Source organism: Odontesthes bonariensis, chromosome 3 (assembly GCF_027942865.1).
Source record: "Odontesthes bonariensis isolate fOdoBon6 chromosome 3, fOdoBon6.hap1, whole genome shotgun sequence".
NCBI classification, from domain to species: Eukaryota; Metazoa; Chordata; class Actinopteri; order Atheriniformes; family Atherinopsidae; genus Odontesthes; species Odontesthes bonariensis.
Genome location: NC_134508.1, coordinates 6,550,563 through 6,578,288, shown reverse-complemented (window position 1 = coordinate 6,578,288; position 27,726 = coordinate 6,550,563). Strand labels below are relative to the sequence as shown.

Genomic DNA, 27,726 nt, shown 5'->3' with positions numbered 1-27,726 from the left:
TCTTGTTGTCACGGACTCTCCGTGGTTGCTTAGCAACATGACTCCGATCTCTTGTCTCGTGCGCTCCTTACTGGTTGTCAGAAGTAGAATTAGCTTGACTTAATGTTTCCTTTAAACTCCATATGTTGAAATTCTTTGTAGCCTTTAGTAAATTTATTGTGTGTTTGTAGATTTAAACAACTTTAAAATGGCCTCTGTGGTGTCACAGTCTCATTTCATTTTCGGTCTACGGCCTGGTGTTGCTAACAATTTGTGTTTCGTTGACGAGCAAACGGTCGTCTTCCCCAGCGGAAGCAGCTGCGTGTGCCACAACATCGTCCAAAGATGTCAACGGTTCATTTCTGGTAGGCAGACTGACATTTAGAAATCCGTTGTGGAGTAGGTAATGTATGGAAGTTTTTCTGTGCCATCAGAGTTTGAATACGAATTTCTAATATCGAATTTTTACAGCATGAAAATCAGACTTTGAATTTGAAAAACCAACAGTGAAAAAAAAAAAAAAATCAGTGTAAAAAAATTCAACTTCCAAAAAATTCAGTGGAAAAAAATTCAACTTCCAAAAAATTCAGTGGAAAACAATTCAACTTCAAAAAATTCAGTGGAAAAGGAACCAGACTCAACATCCGGGTAAACAGGGAGAAGCAATCGATTCCTGTCTCAATTCATCCAACGGCAGCCAATCAAGTTGCGCTACATTGGACAGATCAGCCATGTCCACCAACGCAGGTGACGGTGCTTCGGTGAGTGAGTTTACTTTATTTGCCATTTGTGTTAATAAAATTGAGTGATAGATATGACTAAATACATAGATATGCATAGAATTGCTAGATGTGTTACGTCTGAGTTTAGAACGTCCGCACAAGTCGGCCATCTTACCGCAGGGTGAGATGTCCGGGAGACAGTCAAACCTGAGGTAACCCGAGTTACGGTAAGTGATCTGCTCTGACGCTATTACTCTTATCTCACAGAAATCTCGACGATTTTACACTATTTTACATACTAATATACCCTGTGTGCGATATTTTATTTATTCGGTCATCTGTGTAATAATTCACGTCACTACTGTGCAATATCTTATCTATTTATGGTCAGACTATGTGCATACAATGTGTAATTAACACAAGTGTAGGGCAATATCGGCAATAACTCAACCATAGTGCTATAACTTAATTTATTGAACTCTCTTTACTTTGTATATCTTGTATAGCCTATATATTTTTTTACACTTTGTTTTAGATTATCCTATATTAATTATATTTTAATTATGTATCATATTAATTATTCTATATTATACTGAATTTTAGATTTATAGAGATCCTTTGTGTGTGTTTGGAGCTACTGGGGACTTGAATTTCCCTGAGGAAGTCATCCCAAGGGATAAATAAAGTTGAGTCATGGGGCAAATAAACGTGAAATATTTACGTTTTTATTTTAAAAAAATAAATATGGACTTCGTCTGTAGTGTGATAATTAGCTTACTACTTTGATGTTTATAATAACCTAAACGTTTGAAAATTAAGCAAGTTATGTCTTGAATGTTTGAATGTTTCACCATCAACACAATGCTGTTGGCGAGAGAGCTGCCTGTGGTAAGATGGAAGCCATCTGCGGACGTTCGACTTCGTTGCCCAGCAACGCGGACGAGACATCTAGCCATTCTACACATATCTATGACTCAATATCTATTGAGCTGATCTGATGAATTGAGACAGGGATCGATTGCTTCTCCCTGTTTACCCGGATGTTGAGTCTGGTTCTTTTTCCACTGAATTTTTTGAAGTTGAATTTTTTTTTTTTCCACTGTTGGTTTTTCAAATTCAAAGTCTGATTTTAATGCTGTAAAAATTCAATATTAGAAATTCGTATTCAAACTCTGATGGCACAGAAAAACTTCCATAGTAATGGTGTGGAAACGACTTTTTTTTTGTACTTTTTCTGCTGTTGGTTATATTTGGGAATGTGTGCTTTTTTTCTAAAGGTTCAGAGAGAAGTCAAGGCATGGGTGCTCTGGCTATCAGTGCCAACCGTCGTTACCTGGCAGCGTCTGAGTGTGGTGAGAAGGCCACCATCACAGTGTTCGACCTGCAGCATGAACAGGGCCGGAGGAGAAAAGTTCTAACCGCAGGGGATATGCCCGTTCAAGAGTTTCTGTGCATGGCTTTCTCCCCTAATTCTAAGTATCTGATAAGCCAAACAGGAGCCCCAGAGTGGATTTTGATCTTCTGGTTGTGGGAGAAAAACAAAATCCTGGCAACAGTGAAGACAACCACCTCTACCAATCCTGTTACCCAGGTGAGTCATTACTTTGGTCAGCCAACAGCAGTGTGCAGGCATTCACACTTAACATCCTGTGCTCTCCCATCAGGTCAGCTTCAACCCTTACAACAACATGCTGCTGTGTGTGAGCGGAGCTGGGGTGTTCAAGCTCTTTCGTTACTCCGAAGGAGCCTTGAAACAGTGCAGCTTTGCAAAGGTGGAGTCCATCAATTTCCTGTGTCATGCGTGGATCTCAGATGAAAGAGTCATTGCGGGAACGGACACAGGCAGGCTGCTTGTGTCTGAGTTTGGGGACCTGCGCAGAGAGATCAAGATGGCGTCTGAAAGGTCAGATCTTGGGTTTGAATTATAAGATTATACTTTTGCGTTTTACCTTGGTTGAGATAAAATTCCACTAAGTGCTGCATTTGTTTTTTGCCACAATCTTGTATTGATTATGGAAGAGTCAGATCACTGTATAAAGTCTTCTCCAGCAAATTCCAAAGGCCATTCCACCTCCAGTGCTTCCTGTACCACTTTTAATTTATCATTTATGCCTGATTTATCCTGGCTTTGTCCCTTTATAATATGTCCATGTCATTGCGGGAAAAAAAAATATATACTGTATATATTAGGGCTGGGCAACGATTAAAAAATTCAATAATTAATCACATGATTTCCCTGATTAATCGCATTTGTAGGCAAAATCCAAAAATGAATTCAAAAGTAGTGTATAGCTTTTAGCATTTAGTTTTATTTTAAATGTGCTGCCATATGAATGAAAGTGCCATAACATTTGTTGTGCAAACACACTTTTAACATCAGCATCTTTCTGTAGTTTTTATGTAGAAGCCTCGCTCCACTGTCTGTTTCCTTGAATGACTTGCTGCTATCAGTTGTGTGTTTTGCCTTTAAGTGATATTTTAGACTGGAACTACTACGCTGAGAAGACAATTCAACTTGGCAGTGTTTACAGATGACTTTGGTTCTGTCGACTCCGCCGTCTGGAAGAACTTTAAAATGAAAATGGCCGAGTAAAAGTTCCGTACCCTTCTCCATGTTTGGTGGATCCGCCGATTACTTTCTTTTCCGGTTCCGCAGCAGACAGCAACAGACTTTTATAAAATAAAAGCCTGTGAGCAACAGACTTTTACAAAATAAAATAAAATAAAACATGCGTTAAAGCGTGATAAAATATTTATCGGCGTTAAATAATTAACGAGTTAACCCGATAATAAAGAGTTAACTCGCCCAGCCCTAATATATATATATATTGGTATAAAAACCTGGTTATTCAGGTAGTCAGCTGACCTAATCTTTGGGCACATAACATTGTTGAACTTTGACCTGACTCATTGAAACAATCCCAGATGATAATGCTGGCCCAACAGGCTTGTACAATAGGCACAAAGCGTGATAAGAACAGTACTTAATCAACTTCTTTTCCCACCCTGATCCAACTGTCACCCTGGAACAGTGTAAATCTGGAGTCATTTGACCACTTTAGTCATTTCCATTCCTCCCGAGTCTAATCTTTGTTCTTCTTAGCAATTAGCCAATTCATTTCAAGTGTTTTTTTTAAGGCCACACAGCTGTTAAGTCTCAATACTTTGAGTTTTCTACACACTGTGTGCGTGTTGAATTAAACATCACTGTTGATTTTGTTTGATTTCATCACATGTTTAACTGATCTCTGATCACGGTTCATTCAGGATTTTCTTCCGGCCACATTTCGTCCTCGAAGATGATGGTTAACTGCTAACCTTCAGTTCTTCAGTCCACGCTGTTCCATGCAAATTCTCAACATTCTTGTATCATTGACTTGTGATTATTTCGAGGAATCTGCCAGATCCCTAAAGCTGTTACCTCCATGCACAGGCAAGTGGAGGTGAAGAGGATCAAAGAGAGTGATGGGAATCCAGGTCTGGCTGTTTCTCGCATCACAGCCATCTTGTCCTACTCCAAGGGCTTTGTGTGCACTGTGGGTCCTGGCGTTGTCTGCCTGTTTGAAAAGACAGAGGAGGACCTTTACCGGAAAAGCAGGGAGATTCGGGTAAATATCTGAGCTTTATAATGAAAACATCAGTGGTGTTGTGGGCTTTGTATTCATATGAATCTTTTTGTGTCAGATCCCTCCAGAGCCACACTGCAGTGATTTGATCTCAGCTGAAAGCCAGGAGATCGACACCATGTGCCTCAGTCCAGCAGAGGAGACGTTGGCCGTCAGCACAGACCGAGGACAGCTGTACAGCGTCAGCCTTTCATCTGCTGACACGAGCAGGGTGATGTACAGTCACATCAAACTGTCAATGGCACAGCATTAGACAAACACACACTCATTCATTGTTGTCACTGAAGTCAGTGTGGTGGCTTTACTGGGTTGCAGTTATTTTCCCGCCTGCGTCCTTGCACTCTCACCTTCTCAATTTAAACCACCAGTGTAGCCGCTGGTCAGTAATCAGGATTATTCAGTTTAGTTGTTTATTATTCCTTTATATTTGAACTTATTTTCTCTTGTTTTGCACATGGCTTGGTCATTTGTTTACATTACAACATGCCCATGTCCTCTGTCTTCTGTTTATCTAAATTCTAAAAGCACTTCCTCAAACCCTTCTCTATCACTTTCTTCCCATTTTCATAGCAGAAACAGAGGAGTGAAGGAGCTGAAGCTTACTGAGATGTACCCCCATTCTTATAATAATTCCTATAATAATTAATCCCCAAAACCTATATTTCACATTGCATTTAAAGCTGTCATAAAACAGTCCAATGTGTGTACTAACCTGCTCATATAGAGTGTTTGAGTGAATGAGAAACACATTTCAAAATGCTTTTATAGAATGCAGAAAGAAAGTATTTGACATAATTGTGGACCATTTACCATTTTTCTATTCTTTTATGTTTTCATACATGTTTAAGGTAATTCTGCAACTCTGTCCATCAGGAGGAACAGCTACATTTTGAATTCCTGTCCCAGCCCTTCCACTCCAACTCCATCACTGGTTTGTCCATCTGCATTCGCAAACCCCTCGTGGCCACCTGCTCTCTCGACCGCTCTGTCCGCATCTGGAACTATGAGACAAAGTAAAAATTCACGCCATGTTTTTCGTCGTGTGACTTAATTTGGTTTGACACTTTAGTGAGACACGCAGGTAACTTAACCCCTGAACAAGTTAAGCACTCTAAGGACACGCTACTCTATTTCTTCCTTTCTGTTTTTTTATAAATTGACCAGGGAGTTAGAGCTGTACAAGGAGTTTCAGGAGGAGGCGTTCAGCGTAGCTCTTCACCCCACCGGTCTTTTCCTCCTGGTGGGCTTTTCAGACAAACTCAGGCTGATGAACCTTATTATTGACGACATCCGTACCTTCAAGGAGTTCACAGTGCGTGGCTGCAGAGAGGTAGAGCCTGCTGAGTGTACAGCTAATCTGAATTAGTGATGCTCTACAATCATCCCTAATGATTTATTTCACCTTCTCACTCCACGTCTTAAGTGTGCTTTTAGTCATGGCGGCCACCTGTTTGCAGCGGTCAACGGAAACATCATTCACGTCTACTCTGTCACCTCGTTTGAGAATATGCTCAATCTGAGGGGCCACAGTGGGAAGGTGAGCCAGGGAGGAGAGTGTGCTTATGTCCATCAGATCTACACATCCACATTTGTTTATATTGTGCTCTTTAAGTCCAAATCTGAAGCTTGAGTTTCAAAACTTAATCACATTTTAACTACTGATTTTCTATCTATTGTTCTTATTTCTTTCTTTTTTGTTTAAAATTTAAATCATGCTTTTTATTTCTAATGTTTTAATGTATCTGTAAAGCACTTTGAATCGCCTTGTAGTTGAATTGTGCTAAACAAATAAACTTGCCTAGGTGCGTGCCATTGAGTGGAGCCTGGATGACAGGCGGCTGGTGTCTTGTGGGATGGACGGCGCCGTGTATGAGTGGAACACGCAGTCTGGGAAGCGGGAGTCCGAGAGCGTCCTCAAGTCCTGCAGCTACACAGGTGTTGCTTTCTCCGCAGACTACAAAACTGTCCTCGCTGTTGGAACAGACCTCACCCTGAAGGAGATCCAAGACTGTGAGGTCAGTAACCGCAACACACCCCGTAATCTGCTCTATACAATACGATGAAAAGAACAACAGATTATGTCATTCATGTAAGAGAACATTATACAGAAGTGATTATACAATTGTGTGTACTATAAAGTCCAACACCCTACAACTTTAAAAACCTCCCGTTATATCTGAAACAGTGCTGCTAAGAGTGTGGTTAGTTTGAATCAAAAAAGTCATATTATGGGTTCATTAACCAAACTAATGGTCTGAAAGACGCTTCTAACAAGGAGGTCCCTGTTTGAGGACCATGCAGTGTCTTTAATAAGATGACTGGGTCTATCGTTTGAAGGTTGTTAAGTATCACACATTAAAGGGATAGTTCGCCTCTTTTGACATGAAGCTGTATGACATCCCATATTAGCAACATCATTTATTAAATTTGACTTACTAGGCTCCAGCCCCCCCGCGACCCGACCGACGGATTCAGTGGTATAGATAATGGATGGATGGATGGACTTACCCCCTGCTGTGTCCTGTGAGCAGAGTTCCAGCCTCGTTTTGGCGTTGACGAAGGTAGTCCAGCTAGTTGGCTGGGGCTTAAAAAATAAAGCATTTTGCTTCTCAAAACAATATGCGTTCAAAAGAGTAATACATTTGCATCACAAAATCGTTCTCCAGGAAAAGTCCGACCTCACAATCGCTTGGCCCTATTTTTTTCCCTTCATATCAATGCGTGCTGCCACCTGCCGACAGCCGCACCTGTTACGGTGTTTCCTGCTCGGTCTGCACTTCGGTCTGCACGGTCTACACAGCAGGCAGTGATACGAAGGGAGAGAAAATAGGGCCAAGAGATTGTGAGGTCTGACTTTTTCCTGGAGAACGATTTTGTGATGCAAATGTATTACTCTTTTGAACGCATATTGTTTTGAGAAGTAAAACGCTTTAATTTTTAAGCCCCAGCCAACTAGCCGGACTACCTTCATCAACACCAAAACGAGGCTGGAACTCTGCTCACAGGACGCAGCAGGGGGTAAGAAAATGTTCATAAATGATATTGCTAATATGGGATGTCATACAGCTTCATGTCAAAAGAGGCGAACTATCCCTTTAACTAAAGCGGTTGGCCAGTGCTTGTCTGACTAAAATGGATCTAGCATTTCATCTGATTAATTTCTGTTTACATCATATATTTGGTCGAGCTGCAGCTGACAATATTTGAATGGGATCTGTGTTGGAAAAAATAATAATGAATTAATATTATCCGAGCACTGTTAAGGTGAAAAGCACTCAGGGAGTTTTATTGAATAGTTCTTGTACAAGACTTCGACCCAGAGCATCTGTGTCAGAGTGAAGCTCTGACTCACAACTTCAGTGCATGTCTTATTATACCCGAACACAGGAGAAGGGAAATTTCAATTTCAATTTCAAGTCAATTTTTTTCAATAATCTGAGGATATAAAGGTCTCTGCTTGTTTTGGAGCTCCCAGACAGCTTATAAAATGCAGCGTGTACAGTAACATTTCACAAGAGGCAGTGAATGGGGACTGGAGACCAAACATTTCAAATGAGTGCCTGAGCTTGAATTTTCTAATTTAGAAAAAAAACATGCTGAGATTCATTTATATCTCTTACCAACAATACTGCAACATTATGACAAAATTATTTTATCCTCATGTCTAACTAGGTCCTGAGGGAGGTTCCTGCTGATGAGGTGGCTCACACCGCTCTCGCAGTGTCTCACTCTGGAAGGGTCGTCTTCACCGGGACCTCCAGTGGAACCATCAGAGCCATTAAATACCCGTTACCCATCCAAAAGGAATGGATCGCTCACCAGGCTCACTGTGGCCCTGTCACCAAGGTGAGCCGATACGCTAATGCACGCACTCACCTGACAGTGAGGCAGTCACACTTCACATCTGAACGTGATTTGAATGCTGAAACTATTGATATTTGCAAACGACTACCAAAAGTCACTGATCAAAGCGAGCGTGTCCTCAGATGGTGATCACGTATGACGATCAGTTCCTGCTGACGGTTTCAGAAGAAAGATGTCTGTTGATATCGAAGATCGTCGATAAGGACGGTCGAGGACTGAAGAGAAACAGGGAGATTGTCCACACTGAGGAGATCCTTGTAACAAAGGCAGACCTGGAAGAGAAGGTCTGTTTACTCTGTGTGTCAACATTCAACAAACCCTCTAGACGGCATTAAGCATACGATGTAGAACAGTGTGGATCGTACTGTGTTAAGTCAGCATTAAAGGGATAGTTTGCCTCTTTTGACATGAAGCTGTATGACATCCCATATTAGCAACATCATTTATGAACATTTTCTTACCCCTTGCTGCGTCCTGTGAGCCGAGTTCCAGCCTCGTTTTGGTGTTGACGAAGGTAGTCCGGCTAGTTGGCTGGGGCTTAAAAATTAAAGCGTTTTACTTCTCAAAACAATATGTGTTCAAAAGAGTAATACATTTGCATCACAAAATCGTTCTCCAGGAAAAAGTCAGAACAATTGCTTGGCCCTATTTTCTCTCCCTTCATATCAATGCGTTCAGCCACCTAGCGATAGCTGCACCTGTTACAATGTTTACTGCTCGGTCTGCACTTCGTTCTGCACGGTTTACACAGCCCGCAGTGATACAAATTTACAAAAACAGTAACAATAAATAGGCAATATGGATACTACAATATACATTTTACGCTAATTACAAGAGCTATACTGAACATGTTATACACATAATAGCCTATGCTAATCTAAGACCTATACTAACCTAGAAACACAAGATAAAATAATAAATACAGTATTGTGCAATATTGCATGTTGCAGTGCAAACAGCAGTGGAGGTAGGCATGTGTAAAGTGTCGAGTGTGTAAGTGATGAGAGTGCATCATAGTGCATTTAGGAGCCTGATGGCCTTAGGATAGAAACTGTTCTCCATTCTGCGGGTGCGAGACCGGATGCTTCTGTACCGCCTACCAGAAGGCAGCATGGTGAACGGTTTGAAGGATGGGTGATGGCCGTCTTTTAGGATTCTGCCAGCTCTACGAAGACATGTGGCACACAAAATGTTTGGAGAGAAGAAAAAATAGGGACAGAATTTCAACGTAGTCATGCATTCGTGTATTCTTCTTCGTACTTCAGACCCAGAACATGCTGGAGCTGAAAATGCGTCTTGAGGAGCTGCAGATGGAGAATGAATACCAGCTCCACCTGAAGGACATGAGCTACAACGAGAAGCTCAAGGAGCTTTCTGACAAGTTTACTCAGGAAGTGGAGTCTCTGAAAACAACACAACAGGTCCGTGTATATTCAGAGGTTCAACATGAATGATGGTATTTTCAATACAGCCGCCAACAACCGTTTACTTTGTGAAGATGAAGTCAGTGCTCTTATGAGACCATTACTTTGTGACGGTAGATTTGTTTGAAATGAGATGGTTGCTTCTGCCTCATCATGTAACTGTGTTGCCTCTTCACACCATACGCTGCAACGATAGATCATGAAAACAGAGATGGAGAGGAGTGAACGTGAGAATCAGGAGCAATCTGCAGAGGTTGCTGTGGAACATTTAAAAGAACTGAGGGATTTAGGTAAGGAGAGGACTGTCGGTCTCTGCGCAATACAAAAACAATGCACTTTCATTTCATTTAAAGGAGTCACAGAGAAGTGTGTCGTTTTTTCAATATTTCACAGAGCACTCATACAGCCAGAAACTCATTGTGGAGCATGACAAGTACCAAGATCTACACCAAAAGCATCATACACTGCTGGAGGACTACGAGAAGCTGCTGAAATCTGCAGAGGAAAGCAGAACCCGAGCTCTGGAGGATCTCACACAGCTGTATGAGGACAAGCTGCAGGAGAAGACTCAGCTCCTGGCTCAGGTCAGTCAGCAGGAGCCGGAGGAAGAGGAGGTGGCAGAGCTTTGGTGACCGGCTATGGGGGCATGCATTACAATAAAAAAAACACCACATTTCTTGGGCACTCTTTGATTTTTGTCATGCTTTTATTTTTCAAACAGTGTCAGGAGGACTCCCAGCAGAAGATCCTCGAGCTTGAAGAGATCATAAAGCAGATGGAGGAAGATGAAGAGAGAAAGATCCATGCCCTCCAAATAAAGTACGAGAAGAAACTGTACTCTGAGAAGGAGACCAACACAAGCCTGAAGGGAAACAATGCAATCGTGACACAAAAGGTGACTAAAGCTGCTATTATTCACTGAATACTAAATATCCTTTGTTCAGAATAGAAACATTCAGCGTTTAACTCTCTATGACTTGTCTCTCCTTTCATCCTGACCGTGTCCTCATGTTACTCCTTTGCCTTTCCTCCCGCTCATTGTATGTTGCGTTGTCACAGTTAGACGGTCTACAGAAACAGATTGATGACAGATGTTCGGACATAAACAAGCTGAAGCAGGAGCGGCAGAGTCTGCTGGGGTTGATCCGCTCTCTGGAGAGTGACATCGAGGACCTGAAGAGGCAGATCTCTGGACACGAAAAGACCAGCCAGGACAAGGTGGCTGAGATCAGGGGTCTCCCAGTATTTAAATGTATACGTTTGGTTTGGTGTTACTTTTGAAAATGTATTTGGACTATTTTCAATCATTGCCCAGTAGATTAGTGGGATGTTATCTTTTTAACTTAAATTCAATTCAATACAGTTTTATTTATAAAGCGCCAAATACAACAAATGTCATCTCAAGGCACTTAAATAGTATAGTCCAATTCAAGCCAATTGGAATTCAATTAATTGTGCAGTGACATATCATCCTCTTACTCCATGAGCCATCCACGAGTTTTTATTCACATATTTCCGTTACACCTGATATGAGAGGTTTACTATAACAAAGAAAATAAAGGGTTTTATCAGGAAGATCTGGATCTGCTGTTCAGGAAATTATATTGTTTGGTTTTGGAGTTTAAAACGTGTTCCTTATAATATATTGTTTAACTAAAAAGGGTGCTCTGGTGATTTAGTATTGCTCGCTCATTTAATTGGGAGATTTCATATATAAACAGGTGTAACAAATACAGAATTTGAGCAATAAGATAAGATCGAAGTGCGGTTAAATCCCTAGAGGCTGTTAGTTTTGTTTCCATCAAAGGGCCACAACTCCGGGGAGATTAAAGGGATAGTTTGCCTCATTTGACATGAAGCTGTATGACATCCCATATTAGCAATATCATTTATGAACATTTTCTTACCCCCTGCTGTGTCCTGTGAGCAGAGTTCCAGCCTCGTTTTGGTGTTGATGAAAGTAGTCCGGCTAGTTGGCTGGGGCTTAAAAAATAAAGCGTTTTGCTTCTCAAAACAATATGCGTTCAAAAGAGTAATACATTTGCATCACAAAATCGTTCTCCAGGAAAAAGTCAGACCTCACAATCGCTTGGCCTTATTTTCTCTCTACCTTCGTATCACTACGGGCTGTGTTAACCTTGCAGATCGAGCAGGAAACACGTAACAGCCACGGCTATCGGCAGGTGGCAATCACGCAGTGATACAAGGGCGAAAAAATAGTGCCAAGCGATTGTGAGGTCTGACTTTTTCCTGCACAACGATTTTGTGATGCAAATGTATTACTCTTTTGAACGCATATTGTTTTGAGAAGCAAAACGCTTTATTTTTGTGGCCCCAGCCAACTAGCCGGACTACCTTCATCAACACCAAAACGAGGCTGGAACTCTCCTCACAGGAGGCAGCAGGGGGTAAGAACATGTTCATAAATGATGTTGCTAATATGGGATGTCATACAGCTTCATGTCAAAAGAGGCGAACTATCCCTTTAAGCAAGTTAATCCACTGATGAATCAATAGCCCAAAGGTTTAAAAATGGACAAGAAAGCCAAACCATACAAACTAAAAACCAAACCAGAAGTGCTGAATGGTACAGAAAACAGTAGCATGCTTTATCAGTCAGCAATGTTTAACACTCAGTCCTGAACTCAGACTATTTCCATGTATTCAAATACTCACTGTCCCAGAAACACACAAAAATTTGTCACATAAAGGTCCATTTAGCTTACAAAATGCCTGTCTTCATATATAGTCACCAAACACCAGGGTGGCATAATCCTCAGTATTAGTTTCTCACTCTTCACCGATTTATGGAAGAAGTTTTTACAGGTTGAAAAGAAAAGCAGAAAGCTGTCTACCACCTTCTGTTAAAATCACTTCACCCATCCATGTTCACACAGGATAACACCATATCTGGCCTGAAAAAGAAGAACCAGGAACTGGAGAAGTTGAAGTTTGTGCTTGAATGCCATTTGAACGAGTTAAAGAAGCAGATTGAGCCTCAGCAAGATGACATAAAAGAGAAGAAGGAGAGGATGCATCAGGTGTGTGTTTGTGTTTAAAATATTTCAACTTGATTGGAAAAAAAACTCAGGGGACATTCATGGTACAGTAGGAAACCTAAGTTTACCTTTAATAACCTCTGAAGAGTGTAACATGTCTCATTCAAACTCTCAGGACGTCCAAAGTTAGCAGAACCATTGAGGTCGAGCCAAGAACCTCCTTTTTATATTAAAGGTCAGACTGGGACACCTTTGTGATTGCGTCTGGTTTGCAGTGAACTTTTTACACCGCAGGTAGTGCTGTGCAAACCGCTCAAGCTTAGTTTCATCGACCCACAAAACATTTTTCTGGTGGCTTTTTTACGAAGTGTCAAGTGTGCATGTTGGAAAAGAGAGATTTAAACCAGTTTAAATGATTGTTGGGTGATCAGTCTGAGCATCTTTATGACCTCACGAAGTATTCTGTGGCGGACACCTGCGGGATGAGTGGCCTCCTGCGTTTATGCCAGCGAATGGTCATTGTGAACAGGAAATGGTTTACACCTCTCATCCAGTTTCGTTGACTGGACCAGGGACGTTGCTCGGCATACAGCTGTACAGGGGCACAGGCCCCCAGCCTCAACACCACCACCAACACTGCCGTACTGTATACAGAAAATGTGCCTGTAGCCTACTGGATGTGTAAGAACATTTATACAAATTTGCATGAGCCTCAACAGGTTTAACAGAGCTATAAGCTATCTAAGCAAATAAAACACTTTGAGTTCAGCCATTTAGCTTTTGAATTCCTCTTTCTGTAGCTCATCAAACAAAATCAAGTAAGCCTTTTACAAGAGGAAATGTTACTAAAAAACACAAATGCAAAATAATGAACAATATTTTAGTCCAGGTACTGAACATTTTTTAATCTTACTGTAGCACCGTCAATAAATACTTCTACAAGAGGGAATATTGCAAAATAAAAAGTCAAAACCTTAAATTAAGAGTACCTGATATGGTCTGATAAGTTATTCCCCTGATTGAGTAGCCTTTTAAACTAGCCTACCCACTTTTTACCCATTTATAATAAGCAGAATAGGATATTGTCTCGCGTTAATTCATATGCCGTGGAACCAGACATTGTTTAAGCCTAAATGCAAACATTGTGTATTTGGTGTAAGAAATGACAGTGGCCTATAGGTCGGCATGAGCGTCGACATAACAGAGAAAACAAATCTCTCACTTCCTTCCACTTCATTCTCAGTTCTCCTTGTTGCTTCTGACTGTAAGAATTTCCTTATGTCCATGACCACGATGACGGCAATCCATCAATGTGTAGATGTTCATGTAGCCTACTACGCTTCGATTGGCAAAATGTGTGGGCTACTATCCGCTGATAAATATGACGAGCGGGCCGCAGTATCTTGCCTTCCAACTCTGATTTTGCGCGCTACGCGGCACACATGGTCCATTCGCTGAACAGGCACAGACGCACCCAACGCCTGCCAATACAACCTCTTCACTTCACTCTTTGGTAGATCTATGCAGCATCGGCTAAAGTAGGTTACGTGGTGTCTATGTTATTCTTCCTTGGCACATCAGTCTTAGCGTAGTCTGTATGATGTATATGGGGATTTTTACAGGGGCACAAGGCATGTTTACAGGGGCACAACGTATGTTTACAGGGGCACAACGTATGTTTACAGGGGGACAACCCATGTTTACAGGGGCACAAGGTATGTTTACAGGGGCACAATGCATGTTTACAGGGGCACAAGGTATGTTTACAGGGGCACAAGGTATGTTTACTGGGGCAAAACCCATGTTTACTGGGGCACAACCCATGTTTACAGGGGCACAACCCATGTTTACAGGGGCACAAGGTATGTTTACAGGGGCACAACGTATGTTTACAGGGGCACAACGTATGTTTACAGGGGGACAACCCATGTTTACAGGGGCACAAGGTATGTTTACAGGGGCACAACGTATGTTTACAGGGGCACAACGTATGTTTACAGGGGGACAACCCATGTTTACAGGGGCACAAGGTATGTTTACAGGGGCACAATGCATGTTTACAGGGGCACAAGGTATGTTTACAGGGGCACAACGTATGTTTACAGGGGCACAACGTATGTTTACAGGGGGACAACCCATGTTTACAGGGGCACAAGGTATGTTTACAGGGGCACAATGCATGTTTACAGGGGCACAAGGTATGTTTACTGGGGCACAAGGTATGTTTACTGGGGCAAAACCCATGTTTACTGGGGCACAACCCATGTTTACAGGGGCACAACCCATGTTTACAGGGGCACAAGGTATGTTTACAGGGGCACAATGCATGTTTACAGGGGCACAAGGTATGTTTACTGGGGCAAAACCCATGTTTACTGGGGCACAACCCATGTTTACAGGGGCACAACCCATGTTTACAGGGGCACAAGGTATGTTTACAGGGGCACAATGCATGTTTACAGGGGCACAAGGTATGTTTACTGGGGCACAAGGTATGTTTACTGGGGCACAACCCATGTTTACTGGGGCACAACCCATGTTTACAGGGGCACAAGGTATGTTTACAGGGGCACAACGCATATTTACAGGGGCACAAGGTATGTTTACAGGGGCACAAGGTATGTTTACTGGGGCACAACCCATGTTTACTGGGGTACAAGGTATGTTTACTGGGGCACAAGGTATGTTTACAGGGGCACAAGGCATGTTTACAGGGGCACAACGCATATTTACAGGGGCACAAGGTATGTTTACAGGGGCACAAGGTATGTTTACTGGGGCACAACCCATGTTTACTGGGGTACAAGGTATGTTTACTGGGGCACAAGGCATGTTTACAGGGGCACAACCCATGTTTACAGGGGCACAACGCATGTTTACAGGGGCACAACGCATGTTTACAGGGGCCCCGGTAAAAAGTGTCTGGTGACGTGCCTGGACTGGACTCCAGATTTGTTAACTCCTGACTCCAGTTAGTCAAGTAAACCGAAGATAAACCGTTAACACGGTGTTTGTGATGTTTGTCTTTGTTCAACAGCTGGAGGAGGAGCTGGTACAGATCGACAAGAGCAACACTCAGCTGAAGCTCACCGTCTCAGACCTGAGGCTCAAACTGAGGACCAGAGATAAAGAGATGAACAGGGAGATGCAAAGAGTAGGAACACACATGACATTTGTTTTTTTATACATCAACTCTTTACAGCTGCCGAGAAAGGGACAGAGATGGTTACTTTATCTGACTGAGCTTAGACTCGAGGCTAAAAGCAAGGTGTGAATTAATGTGAGACAAATTTTTCTGTGGCCAGGTTAAAGATTTGGAGACTCTCCGTGAGCGACTTAAGTCGGACCTTCATAAATGTGTTGGATTCATCCAGGAGCCCAAAAAACTGAAAGACAGCGTACAGCTGATTTATGCCCGCTACGTCCCAAACACCGGCAGCGTGAGTATGGATCATTACCTGCGGCAGATCACCGCCACCTTACGGTAAAACAGAGTAATGTATTTTGGTTTAAGCCCAAAATACATCTGTGATATGTTCAGAGAATATAAACCAGTCCAGACTAAACATGGAGAAGCAGCATTTAGCTGTTATGCTGCAAACAAGTGGAACAAACTGCCAGTGGAGATTAAACTTTCACCACATGGAGACATTTTTAAATCCAGGTTAAAAACATTTCTGTTCTCATGTGTCTATGCATGAAATCTGCACGCTATCCTTTAATTTATCTGAATTGTTGCTTGTTTTTAAATTAATTTAAATGATTTTATTTGTTTCTCTTTATATTCTTTTATGTATTTTTAATGCTTCTTCCACTCCCTGCTGCAATGCTTTTATTTTATGTGAAGCACTTTGAACTGTTTTGTACATGAAATGTGCTATACAAATAAATTTGATTTGATTTGATAACACCGCTTGCAAGCAAAAGTTCTGATGAATGATTTCTGTATACTCCAAGAAAAACACGAGCCATGCCTTCTTTCCAAAGGTGGAAAAGAGCAGTGTGGATGATGATATTCAGAGGGCGTTCCGCTACCAACGGGATCACCTGGAGAAGACCGTTAATAGTCTGAAGATGAAGCTGGCAAAATCTGCAGAGGAGCACGAGAAAATCTACGTCCAGATCATGAAGGTCGGTAAACAATTAACTCATTTCAGTAAACTACCAAAAGTCCAACAACTATTGATAATTGGGTGAAAGAAATTCACCAACAACGTGGCACGTTGTTGCCGTAAGCACATCAGTCATGTTGACTGTGCTCACCACTTGTTAAAGGGACAGTTCGCCTCTTTTGACATGAAGCTGCATGACATCCCATATCAGCAATATCATTTATGAACATTTTCTTACCCCCTGCTGCGTCCTGTGAGCAGAGTTCCAGCCTCGTTTTGGCGTTGATGAAGGTAGTCCGGCTAGTTGGCTGGGGCTTAAAAATTAAAGCGTTTTGCTTCTCAAGACAATATCTCAAGAGTAGTACATTTGCATCACAAAATCGTTGTCCAGGAATAAGTCAGACCTCACAATCACTGGGCCTTATTTTCTCTCCCTTCGTATCACTGCCTGCTGTGTAAACCGTGCAGACCGAGCAGTAAACACCGAAACAGGTGCAGCTGTCAGCAGCACGCATCGATATGAAGGGAGAGAAAATAGGGCCAAGCGATTGTGAGGTCTGACTTTTTCTGGATGAACGATTTTGATGCAAATGTATTACTCTTTTGAACGCATACTGTTTTGAGAAGCAAGACGCTTTATTTTTGTGGCTCCAGCCAACTAGCCGGGACTACTTTCATCAACGCCAAAACGAGGCTGGAACTCTGCTCACAGGACGCAGCAGGGGGTAAGAAGATGTTCATAAATGATGTTGCTAATATGGGATGTCATGCAGCTTCATGTCAAAAGAGGCGAACTATCCCTTTAAGAACTGTGCCTGCTACAAACCTCCCTAAACTACAAAGCTATTCCTTTTTTTTTTGTGCTCTGAACGGCACTTACTTTACGTTTGATGTCGTTTCCCCAAATGAACTGTAGCCTAATAGCGGCCGTGGTCTCTGCAGGAAAACGTGACTCTAATTACCGAAATCAACGAACTGCGTAAGGAGCTGCATTTGGTGAGGACTCAGTCTAAAGATTACAAAGCTCAGCTGGTCATCCTAAAGAAGCCCAACAAGTCCCGTCCCAACTCAGAGGAAGGACCCGGAGAGAAGCCTGAACAGAAGGAAATCAGCTGACCGCAGTCTGTTTTAGCAGGACGATTCATCGTTTTAATGTGCAAAACATTTGGAGTTGATTTGCAAATTATGATGATGCGTTTTGGTCGAGTGCTACCAAGTGTACAGAAAAACTCAAACTGATTTCATTGGAAGATGTATTAATCTTGCAAAAGTTTTCTTTGTGTCAGGAAAAACGTGATTTAAAAACTACAACGCCCATCTATTTTTGGGTTGTATTTGACCACTGAAAGATGGACAGAAGCATATTAGCTGGTCTTTTCGTGGAGTTAAACTGTATCCTTTAGTTTTGTTGATTAAAAAAAAAAAATTCAACACACTCTGTGAAGTTAAATGATTTTACTGTTGTGACTCACAAAGGTTTGTTTTTTTTAGCAACAATCATGGCTGCGCCAAAGAACAAGTGATACCAATGTCAGTTTGCAGATAATGGATTTAGCTTTCAAAACTTATCTTTTTAATACAAAAACGCACAACAAATTCAAACTCACTAATACAAAAGTTTAATTTCACACATTTTAAATAGAAAGACAACTAAAGGTTACAACAGAAGCATAAGAAATGAAGACGGTTAAAACATAAAAGACATTTTCTTAAATGGGGTTAGAAGTCTGCGGACACCTTGGTAACATTTAGCTTCAGGTCTGTGATGTGCGTCTCAATCCTCTTGTGCAGCTCATCCATTGAAGTTGACAGGGTGTCGTACAGCGCCTGGATGCACAGATGGGAAACATGTTAGCCGATAACAGCGAGTCAGGCGTGTGGGAGCTGGAAGCCTTTTTGTTTTTCTCCTACTTGAGCTTTCTCCGTCTCTTTGCTGCAGACGTCTCTCAGGCTCTTGATCTTGGCCTTCAGCTGCTGCGTCTCTCCGGAAATCTCCTCGATTTTGTCGGCCATCTCTTCGCGCTTCTGATGGATTTGGTTACACTGCCTGGAAAACGGCTCAAGTTAAGCTGCTGAAACTGTACAGTTTGAAGTTCATAAAACTCCTAACTACTAGAAATGTGATGTTTGTGTGCAGATGACAAGCAGGGAGGCTGTACGTGACAGCAGTGATACCCCAACACTTCTTGGACGTGCTGCTCCTTCATCTCCCTCTTCTTCTGTCTGCGGATGTTCTGTTTGCACTCCTTATCCAGCTTCATGCCCAGAGCGCGCTTCAGCTGGCCTTCCTCGATGCAAAGGTTCTTCAGCTCCTTCTGCTTCTTCTCACACTGAGCCATCAGCTCCTGGTCCTGTGTATATCAATCATCAGCAGAGGAGCTTTAAACAGGATGAAAACATTTGGAGAAAAAAAGGAATTCTGTCGTCCACAACCTCAAATCCAAAAGGGTTGGGTGTGAAATTAAAGTTACATAAAAATTCAAACAGAATTCAATGATTTACAAATTTAGAAGCCCATTTTAAACTGGCACGAATACTCTGAATATTTCATCATCTAAAGTACATAATAATCATAAAAATATGCAGCGAATCTGGAGACGTCTCTGAGCACAAAGGACGTGGGTGGAAATCGGTATTGGATGCCTTTGGGCCCACAAGCTAGCCTGGGAATTCCCATGCTGCTTTGCGCGCGATTTCATTCTCACTGCAAAGTCAGCCTGGAAACCACCGCCCTTATTTTTGCCAGAGTTAGGGAACCAATCACAGAACGGGGGGGGGCTGCAAGACTATGACAACGTCTATGCGCGACACCGAACCTCGTAGAGTTTTAATCCAACATGGCAGCGGACACAGCGTTACCGTTCGATGCAGCCTTAGAAAGTGTTTTAAGTAGCTTAGAGCGCAAGTTTACTTTTATTTTACTTTTTTTTCTTCTTCTTCCTAGTCGAATTTCTGTCGTCATCTGGTATAAGTGATACAATTGGCTATGAATCGTGCGCAAAGCAGCATGGGAAGAACCAGTCGCCATTTGATAGACATTCGTAGCGCCCAATAAACGGCTCTAGGCATTCGTAAACCACGCCTCAAATACGAGAAAATGCACACCTAGTTCCCAGACCACCATCTCATCGAGATTGTGGACGCGTCAGCCAGGCTAGCAAACAAGCAGCACTACGTTAAAAACAGATGTGATTCTGTTGAAACCTTCCAGAAATCACTGTTGGTCAACACTGCCATCCAAAAACGCCGCCTGCAGTCCAGAGCTTTCACCACTCGAAAATAATTGGCCCATCATGAAACAGAAATTACAACAAGAGCGAGCCAGGACTGTTGAGCCGTTAGAATCCTACATCAGACTAGAATGGGACAACATTCCTCTCCCAAAGGTCCAGCAGTTCCCAGATGTTTACAGAAGAGGGGGTGTAGTAAAATGTCTCACTTTCACCATTTTTTCTACATTCTATTATGAATGAAATATTGGTTTGTGAGATCTGTAAATCATTACAATAGCCGCATTCAGACAGAGCCGTTCTAAGAACGGTCCTCCTCGAATTTCGTTCTGATAACGGTCCTTCTCCAGTGGAACTGTTTCAGTTTGCATTCGCACATGAGTCGGGACCTGATAGAGACTGATGGGACACAACCGACAGCGACGTGTTACTTTAGCGCCACATTCAACAACAAAACAGAACAAAACAAAACCCGCGAACAGAACAAAAACTGGTGGACAGAGATGGGCAGAACTTTGGGGAAAGAGGGAGAGTTCTGTAAGAATGTGTGGAAGAAGCTACGGGACAGATACATGAAGGCAAAGAAGAGGGCAGAGACTCTGTTGATGCCGGGGGCTTCAGACCTTCACCTCTTTTAACTGAATTAAAAAATTAAATTATCCAGATACCGCAGCAGTATCATTGATGATAGTGGCATTGTTTTCTTCTCCACTTTCGTGGTTGTAGAGTAGCGGTAACCTTCATGTAGCAGCGCCACCTCTGTGACGGAGAAAATTGCTACTACTGGCGCATCGACTCCGCATGTAGCCGGCATGAAATCGTGACTTCATCAACACCGCTCGCGCTTGCAGACGCGGCAACCAATAGAGCCTTCAGTTGCTTTGGATAAAAGCATCTGCCAAATGCATAAATGGATAAACCTCCGTCAAATGTGTTGCTATGGAAACCAGAACAGACCCAGCTGAGGAGAAGGAGCTGAAATGGTTCCAGGAACTGAGGGCCGTGGTCCCGAGTTCCTGTATGTGCGAATGCGGGGAAAAAAACAACCCTATTCCTGAAAAGGTTATAGGAACTGCCAAAGGTTCCTACAGTGCTATTATGTTTCACAGTGTCTCAACCCTAACATACAAATATATGTTCTAAACCTGACTTTAACATCTTTCCACTTCCAAAATCTTTTCGGTTAAGATTGTATAGGCAGGTCACACTATAAGTTCCAGAAAAAAAAACCAAAACAGATTAAGAAGATTTATTTCTATAACAATACTAACGTATCAGAATTCCCTTCCTCAGAATCCTGTTCCGTCTGTCCGCACATACCTCCTCCTGTCGCTGCTTGGTGTTGTTCATGCTGCTCTCCAGGTCCTGCAGGAGGCTGTACATCTGCTGGATCTCTGCCTCCGTGTGAGTCACAGCCTGCACCATGTTCTGCAGCTCCACCACACGCTCATCCGTTTCTTCCTGAAAACAAACACCACCTCTCACTGACTGCACCCTTTATTGGCCAATACCTCCGTGACCATTTTCTTTCCAACTTACGATAGAGTTCTTGATGTTCTTGACGTTCTCCCTCATCTTCTCCATCTGACTCTTCAGCTCTTCTGGAGACTCCACGATCTGAGACTTCAGCTTGCTTATCTCCTCCTTCAGACTGCTCAAATCCACTTTTACCTGGGCCTGACACGCATACAAACCCGTTTGATAAAAATCCCACAGCCGCACAGTGACGTGTGAAGCTGAACTACATTTCTGTCGCATACCAGTTTCTGTGTCTTCTCTGCAATCTTGGTTTTCCACTCGGCAATGCTGTCGTTTTTAGCATTCTGAAAGGAAACAAGAATTTGACTTTAACTGCTTGAACACATTAAAAAGCTTTGACTGTTGACAGTGTTTCGTCACCACCCACCACTTCCTGATATTCATGCATGGTGGTGGAGTGCAGTTCAGACAGGGCAGCTGCCAGCTCATCTGCCTCAGCCTGCTGCTCTGGAGGGATGGTCCTGAATAAGGGGGGGAAATTTAAAATCTGCACACATCTCACACTGAAGCGAGCAACATTACTCTGTCATGTCTTCTTGTGATGCGTTTATCCAACAACGGTCCAGACATGAGCCTTTGGCTTATTATTAGGGCTGGGCAACGATTAAAATTTTTAATCTAATTAATCACATGATTTCCCTGATTAATCACGATTAATCGCATTTGTACGCAAAATCCAAAAATGAATCCAAAAGTAGTGTATAGCTTTTAGCATTTAGTTTTATTTGAAATGTGCTGCCATATGAATGAAAGTGCCATAACATTTGTTGTGCAAACACACTTTTAACATCAGCATCTTTCTGTAGTTTTAATGTAGAAGCCTCGCTCCACTGTCTGTTTCCTTGAATGACTTGCTGCTATCAGTTGTGTGTTTTGCCTTTAAGTGATATTTTAGACTGGAACTACTACGCTGAGAAGACAATTCAACTTGGCAGTGTTTACAGATGACTTTGGTTCTGTCGACTCCGCCGTCTGGAAGAACTTTAAAATGAAAATGGCCGAGTAAAAGTTCCGTACCCTTCTCCATGTTTGGTGGATCCGCCGATTACTTTCTTTTCCAGTTCCGCAGCAGACAGCAGCAGACTTTTACAAAATAAAAGCCTGTGAGCAACAGACTTTTACAATAATAAAAAAATAATAATAAAGCGGGTGGTCCGTGGCGCAACTTGGCTGTAAATACAGGAGTTTTATATTTATTTATTTTGAAATACGTGCTTTTATGTTGAAACAAGTAAAACAGGAAGTAGCGCCGGTTAGCTCTGTGAGCTTCACACAGAGACCGAGGAGCACCTGTAGCGGTGATGTTACCTGCTAGTTTATCTTTATTTTATTACTTCATGCTTCATGGTGTTTGCTGTAACTGTGTGAATGTGATGCATTCAACAGACTTTTACAATAATAAAGCCTGCGTTAATGCGTGATAATAAAATAGTTATCGGCGTTAAATAATTAACAAGTTAACGCGATAATAACGCGTTAGCTCGCCCAGCCCTACTTATCATCCAACAACAAAGTGTTGAAATTATTGCTGATTCATTTATACATCCAAAAAATAAACTATTATTATTATTATTATTATATCTGTAGCTTTGCAACGACTATGTAGGTAACACACAGTGTTAAAGTGTTTTCCAGCAGCACAAGAAGAGAATTTTTTTTCTCCAAAAATCCCCTAAACCAATCAAAGACTTACCTCAACATCTCGATCTTCTTCTCGGCTTCTCGATTGCCTTTGGTGAAAGTCTGCAGTTTGTCCATGTCTGCCCTCTGACACCACACAAAGTCACAGATATTAGAACAACTGCTCAAAACAACCTCTAAAAAGTTAAAATCAACAGTGGAAATTAACAGAAAAATGATTGCATATTAGAATCTTATTTGCTCGAAGCAATACTGTTTAAACCTCATTTACCCAAAAGACATAAAACTTGATGTCAGCAGCTAAACTGAAGCCTTGGTAAATAAAAAAAAAAAAAAAAAAGGGTGACTCCATGAGTTATGGCACCCGTCTTGGTAATTCAGTAAACTCTGTAAATCTTATAAATCTCATCTGCAACAATTTAGCATGAAACACAACATACAAATTTGGCCTGTTTCTCCAAGAAAATCTCCATTCTCTGCTTCCTGAAGTGAAGAAAGTTCATGATGGCGCTCAGGATGGTCAGAGTCCTCTGTTTTTCTGATGAAATAAGAACAGGTTTTTAGTCAAAACTGGTCACCAGATGTGCATTAGATGGTGAATTATGAGCCAATCGTTTCAGCAAAAATGTGATAACCACGATTAAGCCAAAAAATGGTTGAAATGGTTAAACAAGGATGGAATTCATTTTGGTAAACGGTTCACTACTGGAGTCACTTATAAAGATGCGACGTTCCAAATCCTGCTACAAAGTACAGCTTTGTGTTTTACACAATTGTCCCAATTTGCTCAACTGTCCACAGCTCCAGAATATTCTCACATTAGAAGATGTCACCTCAAACTTTAGAGGAGCTTTCAGTGATTTACAAACAGTCCACAGAACCAAAATCATCCCTAGTGTAATTGAAGATAACAAAACCAGAAACTTACTTGGAGCAAGCAGGTCATTCAGGGAAAAATCGTACAGCAAGCACATGGGCAGGAACTGCCGCCTTAAAAGAAAAAGATCACATAAAGTGCTCTTAAAACGGACAGTTGCCCTACATTTAATAATACAAAACATGCAGTCACACAGTTCCACGGTTGTGGACTGAGATTTGTGGAAACTAGCAGTGGACTCCATTTCAATCTACACTTGTATCCTTTGTCCCCACAGAGATAAGGCTTTTTAACAGTGACGGCTGACATATTTTTACTCAAATTTATTTATTTAATCATTTATTATTATTATTATTGTTGTTCTAATATATAATCATTGTAAATATTTTTATTTTTTAGAGCTACTTGACTATCCCAGACCATAATTCAACTTTGCATTCCATATTTTGAAAATATTGGCACCTAAAGGCTTAAAATTTGGGCTGAAAAGTTCAAATTGGCATCTAAAGGGTTAGTTTTTTGAAAATAATTGAAAACTTGGTGGTTATGATCAGAACTGAAGTGGAATAAAAGATTAATGAAAAAAAAAGGGAATAAATATAAATATATGATGTTTTTAGGTCGTTTTAAAAGGGGAAACAAATTTTCAGAAATTAAGTTGTTTTTGTTTTTATAAATCAGACAGCAAAAAAATTAAAAATCCCTAAAAATCAATGTTGCTAATCATTGACATATCACAGACCATAATTATCCCCACTCAACAATTCCACTTGGCATTATATATATTGAAAATATAGCAGTTTTTTTTTTTTTTTGTTTTTTTTAACAGAAATTGGCGTTTACATTATATAAACCATTATTTAAAGGGTTACATTTTTTAACCCTTCAGAACAGAACTGAAGTGGAATAAAATATTTATAAAAAAAAAAGTGGAAAAAATGTTAACATATGATGTTTTTAAGTCGTTTTAAAAGGGGACAAAAATGTCCCCTTTCAGAAATTAAGTTGTTTTAAATCAGGTATGAGGGTTAAAGAGTTTTTCAATTCTATTCTATTCAAGTGTTATGCAACCCGAGCTTTTGCCACCGGGATCATGACTTATTTTATTCTGTAATGGCACGCACACCAAGCTGAGAGGAAGAAAACTCACATGCGTGTGTAGACACTCATGATGGCAGTAGCACCCTCGTGATAGACCGGACACTGAATGTTCTCCAAAATTGGAACCTATTTTAAAAACACAGTGAAAAAGATAAAAGCACAGCAGCCAGGCTGTGAGGGATGAACCTCAAACATTACATTCTGAACACCCATCTTTGCGCGTACTGGAAGTTAAAGGGATAGTTCGCCTCTTTTGACATGAAGCTGTATGACATCCCATATTAGCAACATCATTTATGAACATTTTCTTACCCCCTGCTGCGTAAGGGGAAAATAGCGCCAAGCGATTGTGAGGTCTGACTTTTTCCGGATGAACGATTTTGTGATGCAAATGTATTACTCTTTTGAACGCATATTGTTTTGAGAAGCAAAACGCTTTATTTTTGTGGCCCTAGCCAACTAGCCGGACTACCTTCGTCAACACCAAAACGAGGCTGGAACTCGGCTCACAGGACGCAGCAGGGGGTAAGAAAATGTTCATAAATTATTTTGCTAATATGGGATGTCATACAGCTTCATTTCAAAAGAGGCGAACTATCCCTTTAAACATTGAAGTGATGGCACAATAAAACATTAGAGTGAAAGGAGATTTTGAAGTTCCCCAGACAAACAAAGAGCTCACCAGTGAGTGACACTCGGGCCTGAAACGGTACAGGAGATGGAGCACCCTCATGTACAAAGTCTGAACGGTTTCTGGCTGCAAAACAGAAAGATGATCCGTTAATGGTCCGTTTGCCACATGACTGCAGAACTCTAACAGAATCTCTCATTTATAGAAGTACCGATTCTTTGACACATGCCCACCTAAATATAAAAGTGTGAAAGGGAACAGTTACCGCTCTCTGATATGATTCCTTTTGCTCATATTGACTTCATATTGATCCGTTCATGACAAAATTCCAGTTTAGTGGATGAAGGACACATTTACAGTCCTTCCTTAAACTTTAAAATTAACTTTTATTTGTCATTTAGCAGGAAAAAGCATCATAAGGATATTCATTGTCAAGTTCAACTGATCACAACCGTCTGATATCATAAACTACTACCTACCTAAATCAAATCATAAGGAAAACAATAGAACAAACTGAAATCCGATCTACAATCATAATTACAACATGTACAATTATATCAGGCTAAAAAGGTCTGTTTCATGGCAGTACTTGATTTGTATTAGGCGCCCATATATATTTTAAAACGACTCATTTCTGTTGCGATGCTTTGCTAAACTTAAAAAGTGATCAATAATCCGATTTAGATGAGCTCAAAATGACAGCATTTGGTTTTATGTATCGATACATAGTATTACGATCTCAGTTATAAGTCAAATGACCAATATTTTAATTTTTTTGGTGTACAGTTGGGAGTAGGTGAAGCTTCCCAACAAAGTAAAATGTTTTGTTTATTTCGTTTGCCCGTTATTTACGTTACTCGAAGCACGGGAATTCAGTTCATAATAAAGCTACGTTTGCCTTCTTTTTTTCAGACAAACCATTCAAATACATCTGGCTTCAAATACTTTAAATACATATATATTTGAAAAGTTACTATGAGAATTAAGAATTATTTTTGTGAGCTTTTGTGTCGGTAATCCTACACGGACGTTACCTTGGGAACCGGAGCCAGGTCGCCCTTCGTAAAATGTTTAGACTCTTGCCCAGTAAGAACTTCGGTTCGATAAAAGTTCACTATCGCATCCGCATTATAGACGGGGAAGGTGTTGTCAGTCATTTTCGAGACTTCGGTGCCAGCTGGAACTCCACAAAACACAGAAAACACGAATTGTATCCAACGACGATACGAAATTGGCGCCTTAATGTAACTTCCTTGTTGATTTCTTCTTCTTCTTCTTTCTCGAATTTAGAGTAGGAGTAAGATGTTGCATTTCTCAGTAGCGCCCTCTATCGCTAAAGCTACGTAAAACATCTTATCAATTCAAGAAGAGAAGGCTACTTTTTCTGTTTTCGAGAAAATAAATAAAGTCGATGTTCTCCCCGTGTACAGGTGGGTTCTCTCCGGGTTCTCCGGCTTCCTCCCACTGTCCAAAAACATAGGTTAATTAATTGGTGTCTCTAAAAATTGTCGGGAGTGAGTGTGAGCGTGTTTTTTTTTTGTTTGTTTAAAAAAAAAACTTTATTAACAATTATATACATAACAAAACTGTTTAGCCAGGGGAAGAAAAAAAAAATATATATAAAAGTATAAATGTACAAAGAAACGTCATGCATATAAAATGCATCACTGTAGAGAAAAACATATTATTCTAATAAAACTTTTTCCAAAATAAAGTTTGTTTTTAAAGCCTTAGGCATTTCTAAACCTTTGTCGGTGCTGTATTGATATAGTTCTTTAAAAAAAAGTGTAAAATTTGGTTTGCCGTCAGTCCATTTTCTTTTGTGGATATGAAATTTATCTAAAAATAAAACAAGTTGTACAAAAAAAATTAAATCCTTTTCCATTTGGTTATTTTCAAAGTAAAGAAAAATGTCCTTTTCGTGCAAATGTACTGAATGTCCAGTTTCCTTTTCAATAAAATTTTGTACATTCAACCAAAA

At 41.0% G+C, this 27,726-nt stretch overlaps 2 protein-coding genes across 3 annotated transcripts; one reads left to right on the top strand and one right to left on the bottom strand.

Moving 5' to 3' along the window:
* The first annotated feature begins 38 nt into the window (after positions 1-38).
* On the top strand, positions 39-18,163 carry cfap57 (cilia and flagella associated protein 57). 2 transcript variants are annotated; one of them, XM_075460152.1, is made up of 21 exons: positions 39-344; positions 1,979-2,292; positions 2,366-2,604; positions 4,135-4,309; positions 4,386-4,538; positions 5,201-5,340; positions 5,492-5,657; positions 5,751-5,864; positions 6,130-6,342; positions 8,000-8,173; positions 8,314-8,475; positions 9,457-9,612; positions 9,812-9,905; positions 10,009-10,199; positions 10,337-10,510; positions 10,675-10,833; positions 12,513-12,656; positions 15,652-15,768; positions 15,920-16,054; positions 16,602-16,745; positions 17,669-18,163. In XM_075460152.1, the coding sequence occupies exons 1-21, from the start codon at positions 188-190 to the stop codon at positions 17,840-17,842; spliced, it is 3,495 nt and encodes a 1,164-aa protein (XP_075316267.1). In that variant the 5' UTR covers positions 39-187; the 3' UTR covers positions 17,843-18,163. The 2 variants fall into 2 exon arrangements, with proteins under 2 accessions (XP_075316267.1, XP_075316268.1); XM_075460153.1 differs by having other exon boundaries at positions 17,643-17,761.
* Positions 18,164-18,166: 3 nt separating this feature from the next.
* On the bottom strand, positions 18,167-26,996 carry nuf2 (UF2 component of NDC80 kinetochore complex). The gene is made up of 13 exons (XM_075460155.1): positions 26,780-26,996; positions 25,797-25,871; positions 25,164-25,240; positions 24,065-24,126; positions 23,577-23,674; positions 23,189-23,262; positions 21,863-21,956; positions 21,717-21,779; positions 21,496-21,633; positions 21,277-21,417; positions 18,902-19,077; positions 18,638-18,773; positions 18,167-18,553 (listed from the first exon to the last, which is right to left on the bottom strand). The coding sequence occupies exons 1-13, from the start codon at positions 26,900-26,902 to the stop codon at positions 18,446-18,448; spliced, it is 1,365 nt and encodes a 454-aa protein (XP_075316270.1). The 5' UTR covers positions 26,903-26,996; the 3' UTR covers positions 18,167-18,445.
* Between the last annotated feature and the right edge of the window lie 730 nt (positions 26,997-27,726).

Bases quoted from the DNA above. Each gene is read 5' to 3' on its own strand.
- cfap57 (XM_075460152.1), top strand. From the start codon at position 188: ATGGCCTCTGTGGTGTCACAGTCTCATTTCATTTTCGGTCTACGGCCT. The intron at 5,341-5,491 runs GTAAAAATTCAC...TAAATTGACCAG, and splicing joins ATCTGGAACTATGAGACAAA to GGAGTTAGAGCTGTACAAGG. The intron at 6,343-7,999 runs GTCAGTAACCGC...ATGTCTAACTAG, and splicing joins AGGAGATCCAAGACTGTGAG to GTCCTGAGGGAGGTTCCTGC.
- nuf2 (XM_075460155.1), bottom strand. From the start codon at position 26,902: ATGACTGACAACACCTTCCCCGTCTATAATGCGGATGCGATAGTGAAC. The intron at 23,263-23,576 runs GTATGTTGTGTT...GTGTGGTGTCAG, and splicing joins TGGAGAAACAGGCCAAATTT to AGGGCAGACATGGACAAACT. The intron at 21,418-21,495 runs GTAAGTTGGAAA...GTTTGTTTTCAG, and splicing joins AGAACATCAAGAACTCTATC to GAAGAAACGGATGAGCGTGT.